Here is a 16,971-nt window from a genome sequence, read left to right on the forward strand (position 1 = left end):
TGTTTAAACGATGTAGAACTTGAATTATAAAGTGTACGTTATACTAAGTCTATGGCGAAAGTGCTGACTTTCTATTTGATGGGAAGTAGTAATCTTTGCAGCCATACGGCATATACTGTGACACCCATGGAACCTTTCGTGGGTTGTCAATCGATATGTTGTTATTTCAAATACATACCAAGATTTTTTTAAGATGGGAAAATTACTCTAAATTGGTAAATGTTATTTTATTATATGATATTATACTGTGATATCCTGACTTAATATATATAGCCTGACTTAATATAGTTTGTTCCCATATAAATTAATGAAAGGTAAGCAAGTTATTTGGAAATTATCACACTCTCTAAATGTAATTGGTAACGAATAACCTTTAACCAATTAATCGATTTAATGTCTTGGTGTCTAGCAGGAGCACTATTTAAATAATCAATGGGAAACATTGAAAAATATTTGTTTTTGTAAATTGACAGATAAATGCAACGTTGCCATAATATGTTATGAATCGGGGGGGAAGGGATTGTTAGTAATGTGGTCTAACAGCCCTTTTTCTAGCAATATACCCTATCAGGTCGACCTCCACACGAATCCTCGTGAAACCATCGTGGTTAATTCTTGTGAAATTCGCCACGACGGGCTAACTGACCCGACTTTTCATTCTCACTTATCATCCCTCATTAGTGCCCCGCCAGCATAATACTGATAGCGCAGGCGGGGTTTCCATTCCATTGTCATTCATTAAAAAAAGAAAATAATACGTAATTTTCACGCAAATTACTTACTAATGGTGGCGTTCGTTGAGGTCGATCTAAAAGGGTATTTTGCTAACAATGGGATTGCCAATCTCCATTACTAACAATCCCTTCTCTTTCCTTCAGGTATTAATGAGTCGCTATGCGCATACTAATTTAAACAATATATAACTTAATAAATAGCAATAAATGTTTACAAACAAACAAAATTATACTAGATTACTATAACTATAGTTGTTAGTATGCATATAAAACACCATCCAGACAAATAATGGCCTTTACCCATTCACGTCTTCAAACATAGACTTTCTATCAGATAAATCCGACTGGGGCGTAAAAGGTGAATAAAACTATTGAATTGACCAAAACAAATATAATTCCTTGCAAAAAACAACAATTCACACCTGTGTACATCATAAATCAATATTGGCCAGTAATTCATCCCCTTCTTCATCAAAGAACGACTCATCACCGAATGCATCTGCTAATTTCTCATCATCAGATATTCCATTTTCTCCAGTCTTATCATCGGTATTGTGTGCTTGTAAACTCGTATTGCAAGTCGAATCATTGGATACAACTGAGTTTTTTCTTATATTCGTACCGGGGATGTAGTCGTTTTTATTTTTTACTGCACTTCCCGGACCGAGATATTCAGTTATATTGTTTTTGCTGTCCTGTGAACAATATGTATATATATTTAATGATAATAAAATTTGTGCGCTGTAAAAAATTTGGTGCTGGAGAAGGATGGAGAAAATTTGCAGGAGGGATCGAATTAGCAATGCGGAGGTCCTGCTTAGAACCTCCGCATTTTATGAACATTATAATAGAAGGAAGGAGGGGGAGAGGGAGATCGAGACATAGTTACATCAGGCAGATCAAGGAAGGAGTTGGTGTCGTGTCGTACAAGAGAAAATCAAGAGGTGAAGAGACTCGCTGAAAATCGTAGTGAGTGGCTCCACCAACAAGAGCGCGGCTCTTAAACAGGATAGATAGATAAAATTTGATGACTAATAGGACGGTCCATATTTATTTATTTATTCTTTATTACACAATAAAATTTGTACAAATGTCGAGCTTAATGCCGTATGGCTTTCTCTCCCAGCTAACTATTAGGTAAAAACAGAAAGCGTTTGAGGACAGTGGTAGCAAACATACATTACACAATAAGTATAAAGTTATCTATTTATATAAATTGACATGATAATAAATATCATACCGAATAATGTTATAACAATATATACTAAATACATATAAACACGCACGCACAGACACGCACGCACGCACGCACGCACGCACGTGGACTATTAACATCCGATATAAAAGACGTTATGTGTATAATAAGTTTGTTTAATACATACCTGATGGCTGACAGTAGTATCTTCAAACGTGTCCTTGCTGAGCCCAACATTGTTCAATACCTGCATAAACATTTACATATGTAGTATTTATTCATTCATAAAACATTTATTCACATAATTTATTTAAAATAAAAAATAAAGATATATTTTTTATACATTATGATTCGTAAACGAACTCGCGGTTTAAAATGAAGTGGTGACAATCCGCGCGCCGCGCCGCCCCAGCTACCCTGGAGGGTGGAGGGTGGAGGGTGGATGGTGTATTGGTGCATGCGTATACGCACGTGCAGCTTGGCGGCCAGCAGCGGCCACATGAGGTCGTCGGCCGTGCCGGCGGCCAGCAGGTAGCGCGCGCGCACGCCGCCGCGCCGCCCCAGCTACCCTGGAGGGTGGAGGGTGGAGGGTGGAGGGTGGATGGTGTATTGGTGCATGCGTATACGCACGTGCAGCTTGGCGGCCAGCAGCGGCCACATGAGGTCGTCGGCCGTGCCGGCGGCCAGCAGGTAGCGCGCGCGCACGCCGCCGCGCCGCCCCAGCTACCCTGGAGGGTGGAGGGTGGAGGGTGGAGGGTGGATGGTGTATTGGTGCATGCGTATACGCACGTGCAGCTTGGCGGCCAGCAGCGGCCACATGAGGTCGTCGGCCGTGCCGGCGGCCAGCAGGTAGCGCGCGCGCACGCCGCCGCGCCGCCCCAGCTACCCTGGAGGGTGGAGGGTGGAGGGTGGAGGGTGGATGGTGTATTGGTGCATGCGTATACGCACGTGCAGCTTGGCGGCCAGCAGCGGCCACATGAGGTCGTCGGCCGTGCCGGCGGCCAGCAGGTAGCGCGCGCGCACGCCGCCGCGCCGCCCCAGCTACCCTGGAGGGTGGAGGGTGGAGGGTGGAGGGTGGATGGTGTATTGGTGCATGCGTATACGCACGTGCAGCTTGGCGGCCAGCAGCGGCCACATGAGGTCGTCGGCCGTGCCGGCGGCCAGCAGGTAGCGCGCGCGCACGCCGCCGCGCCGCCCCAGCTACCCTGGAGGGTGGAGGGTGGAGGGTGGAGGGTGGATGGTGTATTGGTGCATGCGTATACGCACGTGCAGCTTGGCGGCCAGCAGCGGCCACATGAGGTCGTCGGCCGTGCCGGCGGCCAGCAGGTAGCGCGCGCGCACGCCGCCGCGCCGCCCCAGCTACCCTGGAGGGTGGAGGGTGGAGGGTGGAGGGTGGATGGTGTATTGGTGCATGCGTATACGCACGTGCAGCTTGGCGGCCAGCAGCGGCCACATGAGGTCGTCGGCCGTGCCGGCGGCCAGCAGGTAGCGCGCGCGCACGCCGCCGCGCCGCCCCAGCTACCCTGGAGGGTGGAGGGTGGAGGGTGGAGGGTGGATGGTGTATTGGTGCATGCGTATACGCACGTGCAGCTTGGCGGCCAGCAGCGGCCACATGAGGTCGTCGGCCGTGCCGGCGGCCAGCAGGTAGCGCGCGCGCACGCCGCCGCGCCGCCCCAGCTACCCTGGAGGGTGGAGGGTGGAGGGTGGAGGGTGGAGGGTGGATGGTGTATTGGTGCATGCGTATACGCACGTGCAGCTTGGCGGCCAGCAGCGGCCACATGAGGTCGTCGGCCGTGCCGGCGGCCAGCAGGTAGCGCGCGCGCACGCCGCCGCGCCGCCCCAGCCGGTGCGCGCGGCTCTCCGCCTGCGTCAGCGTCTGCGCAGCCGCCGCCAGTGTTTATTTTTTAATGGGTCATAATGGAATGGTAACCCCACCCGCGCTAACAGTATACACCGGCAGGGCACCAGTGAAGGATGATAGGTGAGGATGAAAGCAGGTTAGTTAGCCCATCGTGACGAATTCAATAAGAATTGTTCACGATAGTTTCCAGGGGGAACCACGTGGAGGTGAACCTAATAAGGCATATTGCTAACAATGGGGCTGTCAAACTCCATTGCTAACAATCCCTTTCCCCGGGCCCGCAGTGTTAGCAAGCTAGGGGCCCATCGCTACTACCTCTAGACAAGTAACAAACCTCTAGACAAGTCCATGAGATACAAGATGTCTCATTCCAACTCAAGAAGTCGCTAGCGATGCCGATTCTATCGACGAATTTGCTTGCCACTTGTCTAAAGGGTCAAATCCTCTTTGGAAACCGTAGTAACTGTAATCCGACTGCATCCTCACCTATCACCCTTCACTGGTGCTCCACCAGTATATACCAATAGCGCAGGTGGGGTGGGGTTATCATTACGTTTTCATCTTTAAAAAATAAGTAATAAAATATATATATTTTAGATAGTTTTCGTTAATTTACAATATTTAAATCAATTTTAGCAATTTGAATTAGAAACAATTCTTCTACAATTATAATTCTTGCGACAATACAATATGTTTTATTTATTTATTTATATACATATTTTTGGTGTATTTTACAGTTTTTACCAATGCACTCACTAAAAATGAAAAAATCAAACATTATAATAATACAATATTGAAATAATAATGCATTTCTGCGTAATTTGTTACCGGTTATCCTACTATATATATATATATATATATATATATATATATATATATATATATATATATCGTGTCGTAAGAGGCGACTAAGAGAGCTCATGGTCGAGAAATGGGCAGCAGCGTCCCTCTTAAAGCATCACCAAAAGCCAAAACCGCAGTTGCCAACTCGCTTGCCAAGCGTGGCAACTGCTGGCAAAACTATGCTCAGTAGTCGGCAGTCAACGGCTGATATGATGATGACGTATATCATTCTGCAGTCATACCCCGGGATTCCAGTGCAGCTCAGCGAAGATTACGAGGTCGGCGGCGGTGAGCGTGAGGCCGGCGCTGGCCGCCGTGATGGACAGCACCGCGCACCGGCAAGACTCGTGGTGCTGGAACCTGTCCACCAGCTCCTGCAAGGGGGGGGGGGGATCAATATCTAGTTACTATATGACAACGACTTAATGATAAGCATGTCGCTTTGTTAATAAGGTCAGAAGTCTGATTCCTGGTTTGGACAATTTAGGAAACAAAATTTTATAAATTGTCTTCGTTGTTTGGTACTTTGTAACATAGTGTATCCCAGCTTCATAATCAAACAATTGGTATGTCGTGGGGCACATTTAAAGAAAAAAAATTATAGACTTATTTTGGGGAATCTTCACTAATATTGATTATTAGGCTAATTAAATTTTTATTATTATATAATTTCTTAGTGTGTTAACAGTCAACAGCTCCAACCTCCAGCTATTTGTGATGGTAAATGATATATATATATATATATATATATATATATATATATATATATATATATATATATATATATATATATATATATATATATATATGTATATTATTATATGATCTGTATGTATATTATATTATCCGTGTGTATATTTATGGGATCGTGCAATTGTTTACATTGTGAACGTGGTCTGTGAGTGTAAAAAGTTTAGAATAATGAGGCATCAGAATCGGCCGCGCTGTACCAGCGGGCAGGCAGCGGGCAGGCAGCGGGCAGGCAGCGGGCAGGCAGCGGGCAGGCAGCGGGCAGGCAGCGGGCAGGCAGCGGGCAGGCAGCGGGCAGGCGGCGGGCAGGCGGCGGGCAGGCGGCGGGCAGTACTCACGGGCCTGGCGTGCGCGGGCGTGCAGCCGACGATGCAGACGTAGTGCGCGCGCGCCGCGTCCAGCGTGTCGCACACCGCCCGCAGCACGGCGCGGTGGTGCGCGAACACGAGGAACTTGCCCGTGCCCTCGTCCGCTAGCAACTCCTCGATATATTTGCTGCAATCGCGTACGCACCACTTGCTAAACATTGCTTTCAATAACCCCAGCCCCCATCCTTGTTAGAAATGGGTATTAGTAACCCTATTGCTAGCAATAAACCACCTATCAGGTCGACCTCCTCGCGGTCCCCCCTGGAGACCATCGTGATTGATTCATTAGTGAATTTGTCACGATGGGATTACTGACCTGCTTCAACCTCACCTATCATCCCTCACTGGTGCCCCGCTAGTGTATACCGATAGCACGGGCGGGGTTACCATTCCATTATCACCCATTAAAAAAAAGAAAGGAATTGTTAGTAATGAGATCTAATAGCCCCATTGTTAGCAATTATCCCTCTCAGGTTGACTCCACGCGGTTTCCCCCTGGAAACCATCATGGTTAATTCTTGTCGAAGTTATCATGGTGGGCCAACTGATCTGCTTTCATCCTCATCTATCATCCCTCATTGGTGCCCCGTCGGTGTATACCGGATAGCGCGGGCGGGATCACCATACCATTTTCATCTATTAAAACGTATTCCAGGTCGTCCCTCCACCTAGTGGGGGGTCGTCGTACACTGCGTTTACCCGTACGTGGTCGCCACTCAAGAACCTTTCTTTCCCATCGCTTATCGGTTCTCCGAGCTATTGCTTTTTATTAATCATAACAAATTGTTTACCTTACTTACTATCATTAAATCAATCATTAAATATTTTATCTTTCTTTTAACTAGTTTTACTCACCAAATAGCCGGTATTTTCACTTTAGCGGACTCGCTAAAGTAATTAATAAGTGCTGTGTGCTTATCCGACTTCGTGGACTTATATTTCTCCGCCATTTGCGATAGTTCTTTTCGGTTCTCATTTGTGAAATTTAGTAACGACTGATCCAACAATACCGTCTCCCTGAATTAAACAAATAATAATAATATATTTATTTATGTCTTCTCACAAACAACTTAAATTTACACATGAGGTATTTAGGATAAAATAAAATGAAACTCTACTGCGAGGAGCTGGTGTCTGAAATAGGTTAAAACCTGTAGTTCAGATCACCAGGCCCCCAAAACGATATATGTTTAAAAAACAATTAAACAAAATACATTTAATTGAAATTACACAATCTAAAAAAAAAATAAAAACAATTATTAATAGTAGGAGATAAAACAAAGAACAATAAAATTAATATTGAAAAAAAAAAATTAAGGAAATACAATTGGTTATTTTGGTTGGAAATGGGGGGAAAAATGTTCTAACTATATAACATTTCGTCCCGAATTGTCGCATAATTAGAACATGGTAAAGATATAGGATCACTGCTTGTTTCTTACACTGTGGTACCATCATTACGATATTCACTTTACAAGAAACATACCTACTTATCTCTCCTAGTTTAGCCAACACTTTATTGACAATGCTGCTGTAGTTTTCAATAGTATTTGTTTGTTTAATTTTGTTTATATTTGTTTAATTTTGTTTAATTTAGTATTGTCTAATTTTGTGTTTCGTTTACTTGTATTTTATTTTGTGCAAATTCTAGTGGCTACCATATTACTATTTAAGTATATAATTATTATGTATTATTTTAGCTGTTTTTTTGCCTTAAATAAATAAATAAACACTTGGTCTGAACTCTTTATTGCACCAAAAATATACAATAACAATAAAAAAAAAATCATAGTGAAATACAGTAGCATAAACATACCTGGTTTTCTCTTCCAGTTTGGTCAACACTTGGTCTTTAGTTCTTCTAATAAGGAATTTCTTCTGTAGAATTATTTGTAACTCTATCGAGTTGGACTGCCCCGACATGTCCCAGCCGAAATTAGTTTGTTTACCGGCACAATACCGCTTACCTGTGTATAATATGAAGACGATTATAAATAACTTGTATACTTTTATACTTCTAATATTATAAAGGATTTTTTTTTTCCTATGTTTAAGGATAAATTTAAAAAAATACTTAACAGACTTTAAAAATTCATTCACCTATAGAATTGCTAACATGAGCTATATTTAAAAAAGTACATGTACATATATACAAATATATATGCTTTTTTTTCTTCGAGAATTTTAATTTATTATTTAATTTCTAGTAAAATAATCATTTTTCTAGGAAAAAAAAAATTCAACCGATTTTAAAAAGAAGATTTTTAATTTAGGTTTTTTTTTATGTTAAACAAGCTCTAAAACAATCGGTTTTAAAAATTCTCTCACCTATATATATTTATTTTTACCGGTACCTTTTCTGCACTGGATTACCCAAATTATTTCCTCTCTAACTACACTGGGTTGGCTGGAATAGATCTCTTTCAGAGATTGTTAACAAGACGAGCCGAGACGGAGTCGAGGGACACATACGTGAGTCCATCAATGCCTAGTTGTGGCCAAGGCTTGTATAGTACTTTTCTCAAACAATGCGCGGAAATCAAAAACACAATTTTATTTTTTAAGTTCAATGACGAATAACAAACAATAATAATTTTTCACGCGCCATAATGTTCCTTTGTTTTTTTTTTTCAATAAACAGCTTTCTAGTTGCAAGCCAGTTCGAAATTTAAATAAAACTTTTTATTAGTTACCTCCTTGGTAGCCATGTTTCGAAAAGGTCATTCCATTTTTAAATTACAGGACAGATATGAGTTTACATAGTAATTTATCTGGCCGCAAAACATGATAGATATGGATTTTCATACAACTTGTGTCGACCGCTGCCCGCATGTATCTGATCAGTATGGCAATTTTGATTTATCTCGAAGAAGATTGTTAAAATAATGCTCACATTTCCAAGCATGTTTGAGAATATATATATATATATATATATATATATATATATATATATATATATATATATATATATATATATATATATATATATATATATACATATATACATATATACAGAAGGTGACTAGAGCGGCCTCACCGTACTCTGTGTAGGAGCCGAAGAGCCCCGGCTGCAGCAGCGCGAGCTGCGTGTACAGCTCGGCGGGCCGACTGAGCGCCGGCGTGCCGCTCAGCAGCACGGCGCGCCCGCAGCGCCGGCTGATGCCGCCCAGCGCCGCCGTGCACCGCGCCTTATGCGACTTCAGGTAGTGCGACTCGTCCTGAATAAACACCGCCACACGTATTACACAGCGCCTACTGACTGCCTACTGGACAACTGACCAAACCAGGTCGACCAGGGGAAAAGGATTGTTAGCAATGAAATTTGACAGCCCCATTGCTAGCAATATACCTTATTAGGTCGACCTCCACGTGGTTCTCCGTGGAAACCATCGTGAACAATTCTTGTTGAATTCGTCACGATGGGCTAACTGACCTACTTCATCCTCATCTATCATCCTTCACTGGTGCCCCGCCAGTGTATACCGATAGCGCGGGTGGGGTTACCATTCCATTATCATCCATTAAAAAAAACCAGTTCGATCTTTTCGCAGTTCTCCCTGGAAACTATCATGGTTAATTTCTGATGAATTCATCATGATGGGCTAACTGGCCTGTTTTCATTCTCATCGATCACCCTTCACTGGTGCTCCGACAGCGTATCCCGTTAGCGCAGACGGGGTACCATACCATTTTCAAGCATCAAAAAAAATACTAGACAACTGATACAAATACTTACATAAGTTATTATTAATATTATTATTTCAGCCACTAACTGTCCACTGCTGAACATAAGCCTTCCCCATAAATGGAGTTTTGCCAGTAGTTGCCACGCTTGGCAGGCAAGTTGGCAACCGCAGTTAGGCTTTTAGAGGTATATTAAGAGGCACGCTGCTGCCCATCCCTCGCCCTCCCTTAGTTGACTCTTACAACACCCACGGGAAAGGAAAGGGCGGCCTATTCTATGCCGGGACCACACGGCACACACATACATAGGTACTTTTTATTATTCCCGTTTTCGTGTATAATATAGTATATTTTATATATGTGAAGTATATATATGTTATTTATATTATTTATTTGTTTATATATGTAATTTTAGTATATACGTATATCAATAAATACTAGTACCGCATTCGAGTACACAGATTCTGACACTTCCCTATTGTTGATTAGGACTTTGTATTGTGTGAGGATTGAACCCATGATCATTGCAAGATAAAGCTTTAATATTTTATTTTTATAACGAAAAGTATTAGATTTTTATAAAAATCTCTATGGGACCTCTCTATAAGTATTTCCTTTTAGATAAAAAAAAAAGTTTTTCAAAATAAGTATAAAATTGAGAGAGTTAGGAGGTAACAAACAAAAAAAAAATACAACCAAATTAATTAACTCTTCCTTTTGAAATTAGTTGAAAATTATAAAAAATGTTAAATAAATATACTACAGTGAGATAAAATCTTATTTTTTTATTGAATGACTTGCAGTACCAATAAGTAGTGTATTATTTAATTTTTACATTTAATATAAATTTACTCCTCATAACTCAAGTAGTTCTAACATATTAATTAAATCTATACTCACTATAATAACTACACCAAAATTTTTGCTCTTCAATAGATCTGTATGCATTCCGGTGATTTTGTAGCTAACGATCACAACTTCTGTCTGCAAATAAACAATTAGAATAAAAATTAATATAAAATTTAACAAACAATAAAATATAGGAATTATTTTTGTTATATGCTATTTGTTATCCTCTTGTGTGATCTGTTCGGTTCTAGAATAAGACACACATAGCTATGTGACCCCACTGCGATTTCACAGTATCCCCTCTGCAATTGCAGTATCTCTCTTTTCCCTTTTCCCCCATAAATTCTTCATTATATTATGACCTATTTTAATCAACTTCCTTTACTCTCAACATCCCCCTTCTGGGAGAAAGGGATTGTTAATACTATGCACTACCAGTCCTATTGCTAGCAATATACGCCGTTAGATCGACTTCCCCATGATCCCCCTGGAAACCATAGTGCTGAATTCCAGGTGTATTCATCACGATGGACTGACAGGCCTGATTTCTTTTCCCACTGGAGCCCCACCAGGGTATATCGTTAACGCAGACAGGATTACCATTCCGTTATCATTGATTAAAAAAACAGGGGGTGTTTTTTTATTTACATTATTCCTCAACCCTTTTATCTATAACTTAGGTGGCAAATACTATTAACAAATATTTTCCTGATGAAGGTTGACGTCAGGCAGGAAAGATGCAAAACCAAAATTTTGTGTAAAACGAATAACATTATATTACGCCGGCTCCAATGGAGGAATAAGGGCAGAAAGATATTTGTTTGTAAAACTTTACTGTATAAGTCCTTAATTATATTAAGAAAAGAACGTGTATAATGGTGGACTTATCCCATAAAAGGGATTTCTTCTAGTCAGCCTTTGAATCTTTGATAGAAATAAATTAATTAATTAAAATAAATAATAAATTTAATAAATTGATGGAGACAAAAAATGTGTTGATGATTTTCTTACATACATGTTTATCGGCCACGAGCTGCGCGTCTTTACTTGTAGTTAATGTTGCTATGTTCGTCAACGGTACGGATGGTAGGAGCTCGTGTATTTTTGTTTGCCATGTGTCTCTGAAAGAAGAAACCAGTCAGTTGCAGGACAGCACGTCAGTAATGAAAAATTTAAACATTATTAAAATTAACATAATAATTAATTAAAGTCATTTGCTTGGGCACCTCTGTCCCATTCGTGTTTCTACCGGGAAGCAGTTGTGTTTATATGGCTGTGTTTCGGTTTGAAGGGTAGGCAGTGAATTTACAGGGTACAGAGAAATAACACCTGAGTACTCAGGAATAGCAAGGCATGGGGGGTATCACGGTCGAAACGGTATACTCTGTTATGTCCATGGTACTGCTAATGTCTACAGGCGACGATTACCACTTTCCATCAGGTGCACCGACAGCTTGTTTGCCATTCTAAGTTCCATAAAAAATAAATTTTGGGTTAGTAAGAATTTTTTTTTATACCACTGAGGTGGCAAACAAGCATACGGTCCACCTGATGATAAGTGGTTACCGTAGCCTATGAACACCTGCAATACCAGAGATATTACGCATGCGTTGCCGACCCTGAACAAACCTCTTTACCCCCCTTTTGAAGAACCCCATGCTGTAGTCTCTTGGGAAAATCTCGGCAGGGAGCTCATTCCACAACCTGAGTGTTCGTGGGAGGAAACATCTCTGAAACCGCGTAGTACACGACCATTGAGGCTGTAGGACGTGAGGATGAACTCCCTGTCGATGGCGAGCCGTACGATTTTTTCTCTTATTAGACCATATGGATCTCGTAATGTCAGTTTAGAAGCTATATATCCATTGCAAAAAATGACTAAAACCCATAAATATGATAATGTGAAGACGATGAAAGGTTACAATTTGGTAAAAACCTCAATGTCTAAACCAAAAGAAATTATATCTATAATTTTATTACCTCATGGAAGATGTGGTGACTATAAGTAATGGCCAGTCATGCCTGTAATAGCTGGCAATGGCAAGAGCCTGAAATGTTTTGCCTAAGCCCATGTCGTCAGCTATCATGCAGCGGCCACGACGTGATATGCCAAATCTAAAATGATATCGTCTCTTTATATTATTATATCTTATATTGTTACCAGAGGGAGGCTTTGACAAAAGTAGTTTGTTTGGGTACCTCTGGCCCATTCGTGTTTCTAGCGTGAAGCAGTTGTTTTTACATTGTTATGTTTCGATTTGAAGGGTGGGATATGGCAATGAATTTACAGGGTACAGAGGCTAAGATGTTATACCTTAGTCTTTAGGGGTCATGAAGGGTTACATTAGTGAAACAGTATACTCTGTTATGTTCATGGTACTGTTCATGTCTATAGGCGACAGTTATCACTTTCCTTCAGGTGGGCCATCAGTTTCTTTGCCATTCTAAGTTGCATAAAAAAGTCCTTTTTTCATATTCTTTTCGATTTCCCTTTATTGTTATCTTTTTTATTAGTTCAATTATATACAGATTATGTGACATATTATTTTATTGTTCCTCCAGGTATTATAAAAAGTATATTGAATGATTTAGGGGAAAACATGGTGCAGATATATCTATTTATTTAAAAAAAAAATATCAAAATATAAATCTCTCTTGTGTCTGATACTATGAAGAAATTCTTCAAAACTAGTTAACTTGACAAACATTATTTTCCCTTTTACCTTTTAAGTAAATTTTTCTTATTACGTAAAAATTATCCTTAGCACACAGTAAAATATATATACATTGGTCATGTCAGTCAGAAACGAATTTTAATATAGATATTAAGTTGAAAAATTAAAAAAAAAATTAAAAGACAATACCTAACTCCTTCTTCTTGAAACGGCATCAACTTATGTCTTAATGTAGCTTCTATTGGTGATAAGTCCACCGAGTCCATATCTATTACATCCTCATTTAGTATCTGTAATTAAAAAATAAACATTTCTAAAACATATGTACTCAAAATTATGGTTTAAGCCCCTCTTTATTAGCATACAATTTTAAATATAATCTAATATTTTAATATTCTTTTTAATTCTCTTATTCTTTTTTAATTAATTACATTAATATTTTTAAAACTTATGTTCATTTAAATGATAGCTATATACATACATGCACAACGGGACTTTAATGAATTTATGCACTGCCCCCAGAAGACTTCCAGATTAAATTGAAACAATTCTTGGAAATGAAAAACACAGTAAGTTCATAAAATTCCCATTGTGCATGTACATGGACATGCTATAATATACATCATAATATCACATATAGTTGGGAATTTTATTTAATTATTCCTCTCTACAACATTAGAAAACCAATCCTTAGGGTAGTTTCTTTTCAAGAATATTTTATATCTACTTGAACTTTAGATAAATTAAAATGGCACAGATGTCCTGGTCCTCTATAGTGTGTATAACCAGAGTATAATCAAGTGATTGCAATGAAGTAGCTATATTTGTTGTACATCGACCACAGAACTATTTTAGAAAATAAAACATTTTAAATATCAAAGGACAGTGGTGTTTTATCATATTGAAAATATTATTAAATTAGTAAATATATTTTTAAAAGGCAGGGTGACCTTTTGATTCACGCCATGTTGAACATCACGTTTTCTCAAGTCTCAAATATATTTTATTACATTCAACACACACAAATATAACAATACCTTTAACACATATGGCGGTAGTGACCCCAGTACTACATGGGGCGCCAAGGAAGCCACTTTATTCATTAAATCTTGATAATCACTTATTGAGAAATTCCATAATTTTGTGTTTGCATCTGAAAATGATATGTACAATACATACAGATTTTGGATTGTCACTAATTTAAAACATATTGCATTAGTTTTATATTTTTTTATATATTAAAAAGGTTAGCAAACTGACAGCCTAACTTTTGGAAAGTGGTAACAGTACCATGGACATCACAGAATATACAGTGACACCATACTTATAAAGCTTCCATACTCTAATATGTCTTAAATATATGATACTAGAGGAAGAGATTGTTAATAATAGGATCCAACAGCCCCATTGCTAGCTATATACCCTATCAGGTCAACCTCCATGCATTTTCCTCTGGAAACCATTGTAGTTAATTCTTGTGCAATTTGTCATGATTGACCAACTGACTTGCTTTCATTCTCACCTGTCATCCATCACTGGTGTCCCATCAGAATAACATTAGCGCAGATGGGGTTACCATTCCATTATCATCCATTAAAAGAAAAAATATATGATATTATGAAATAAAACATGCTTGAATCAGTCTGTCATGTTCATATAGAGTCCACCTACATTAGTAGTTATTATTTAGCAAAGTATACCCTTTTCAATATATATGACACCATAGAAGTACAGATCCTTTATGACAGAAACACAAGTAGAACAGAGGTACTCAACAAGCTTTTGTGCTTTTTGTGCAACCAGCTTGAGAGACATTCTCTCTCTTGTGAGGACTTAAAGGACATACTAAAAAACTTTCAGATGTGTCTCAAACACTAAATTTTTATTATATAAATCAAGTACTAGAACAGTGTATCCAGTAATCTATACAGTTTATAAAAAAAAATATATTTATTTAAATAATTTTATTGACTTAAAGGCAAACCATAACATTAAGTCCGCCTTTTGTACCATGTTTGGTAATTAATGCTAGTAGCATTCTCAACCAGTCAACCTTTGGCATGAACAGTGAATCATGAATGAAGCACTTCATTATTGGGATATATTCGATACAATCTTTTTTTCTAAAAATAATAGAATTAGTAACCAATCTTAATCTTAAAGTTTTTATTGAAATCATCATCATCATCATCAGCTTTTAACTATCCACTTCTGAATATAAGCCATCCCCTTGGGGGGTTTTGACATTATTTAATGGTTTATTCAAATAGTAATGTATAAATTAATTTAAGATTTTATTCCACAAAAAGAATACTGGCTCCCATTATGACAAGACCAATTATTTTTATAAAAGTATTGAACTGATTTTGAAAAAAAATATTTGGGACCATTTTGAAACTATATCCTTTCAGATAAAAGTTTTCCAAATCTGTTTATAAATGGTGAAGTTATGTAAGAAACAAAAAAATAACTGAATCGAGAATCTCCTCCTTTTTTGAAGTTGGTTGAAAATATCATTGGACATATCATACATTATCTTATCCTAAACTAGGCATGCCTTGCCTTTAGCTGTCCCATGGCTTCACTCATGTGAACTAGCGTTTAGATGTTTGTTACTCAATCATGATTAAATGGCTAAGATTTGAATTAAATTCGGTTATATTCTAACTTAACACATAGGATACTTTATATACTGCAGGCAAAGTCGTAGGAAATATCTAGTAAATAATACATTTCACAAAAGATATTGCCTACTAACCATAACTCTTAGAAGGTATTGTCTTGAAGATATTAATAAGTGGGGTGCAAAACTCTGAAGGATTCACTTCAAATCGATTTTCAGATATCAAGTAGACGGTGCCCGTCACAACCTTGCCCACAGGGACGTTACTTTCGGGTAACGTACTTAAAGAGCTGCCAGGTTTTGCATAAGGATGGAAGTTTCTGGATTGATTGCCATTATATAATCCCTTTATAGGGCCTGGGCTTAGAAGTGTAGAGTTCCTTGGCGAACCGACAGGTTTAATCGTAGTATTAATCGGTGAAAGATTTTGATCACAAATCTTGTTTTGTCGTTTTTGTAAAGCAGCTAAACGTTTTCTTTCAATTTCTTCTTTTGTGCACGTCATTGTTCATATCAAATTATTAAATTGACTTTAAATGTTTAAAAGATATTCAATAGAGTAAAACAAAATATATTTTTTTTATTAAATGTATACATATTCTAAACTTTTATTAATTGAAACATTACAAAACTTCGTTTCGCAATTTTGAAATGTTCTATTTAATATTCTCCTACAAAATGTTTACCAAATGAGATTAGATATTTTTAGGAAATCTATAAATGGATTTTCAAAGTAAATTAATAAAATACATAAATGAACGTAAATAAAACTAATAGATAAAGAGCCAAACAAAATTTAAATGACAAGATAAAAGTCAACTACCACACACAGCGGCACAGATTAGGGAGACCATAGACTTAGTAGACCATACTACATTAATTTAAGAGGGAGCTGAAAGGATTGTCATGGAATTTTAGTGATGTAATACTAGATAACATCATGTAAAATCACTTATATGTAAATACTACTACTATCATAATTGTGATTAAAGTTATTCATAAGATTTTCGTTGATTCAACAAAGTGATTGTTGAATGTATAACATGGTATTCAAAAAAGGCGGGAAACATGAAACTTGGCGATATTCTGAAGAATGAAACTAGAATTAAAATATTTGACATTATTAGAAATGGTCGTAAGAATAAAGACTGATTGCTATTGAAGAGAGACTATATCTTAGAAGCATAGTGTTGTATGCATAGACTTAGTATAATGTACTTAGATTGTACGATAGTAATAGTTAATTGTGGAATAATAATGAAAAATTAGTAGTAGAAGGTATTATTAGGTACTAATAACAAATTAATGGTAACTAAGTAATAAATAAATGATTAAATATAAAAGTGAATTTGTTTATTTGTCACCGCTAAACGCCTTAGAAAAACTTAA

General features: G+C 38.3%; 1 protein-coding gene across 1 annotated transcript; it reads right to left on the reverse strand.

Moving 5' to 3' along the window:
* Positions 1 to 1,110: 1,110 nt before the first annotated feature.
* LOC113516168 (SWI/SNF-related matrix-associated actin-dependent regulator of chromatin subfamily A-like protein 1) lies at positions 1,111 to 16,388 on the reverse strand. The gene is made up of 14 exons (XM_052899153.1): positions 15,718 to 16,388; positions 13,997 to 14,112; positions 13,149 to 13,249; positions 12,265 to 12,399; positions 11,300 to 11,405; positions 10,336 to 10,419; positions 8,789 to 8,969; positions 7,568 to 7,718; positions 6,607 to 6,768; positions 5,722 to 5,878; positions 4,876 to 5,007; positions 3,680 to 3,805; positions 2,117 to 2,176; positions 1,111 to 1,429 (listed from the first exon to the last, which is right to left on the reverse strand). The coding sequence occupies exons 1-14, from the start codon at positions 16,085 to 16,087 to the stop codon at positions 1,166 to 1,168; spliced, it is 2,145 nt and encodes a 714-aa protein (XP_052755113.1). The 5' UTR covers positions 16,088 to 16,388; the 3' UTR covers positions 1,111 to 1,165.
* Between the last annotated feature and the right edge of the window lie 583 nt (positions 16,389 to 16,971).

Source organism: Galleria mellonella, unplaced genomic scaffold (genome assembly GCF_026898425.1).
Source record: "Galleria mellonella isolate WM207_F2 unplaced genomic scaffold, CSIRO_AGI_GalMel_v1 utg56, whole genome shotgun sequence".
In the NCBI taxonomy this organism is placed as follows: Eukaryota; Metazoa; Arthropoda; class Insecta; order Lepidoptera; family Pyralidae; genus Galleria; species Galleria mellonella.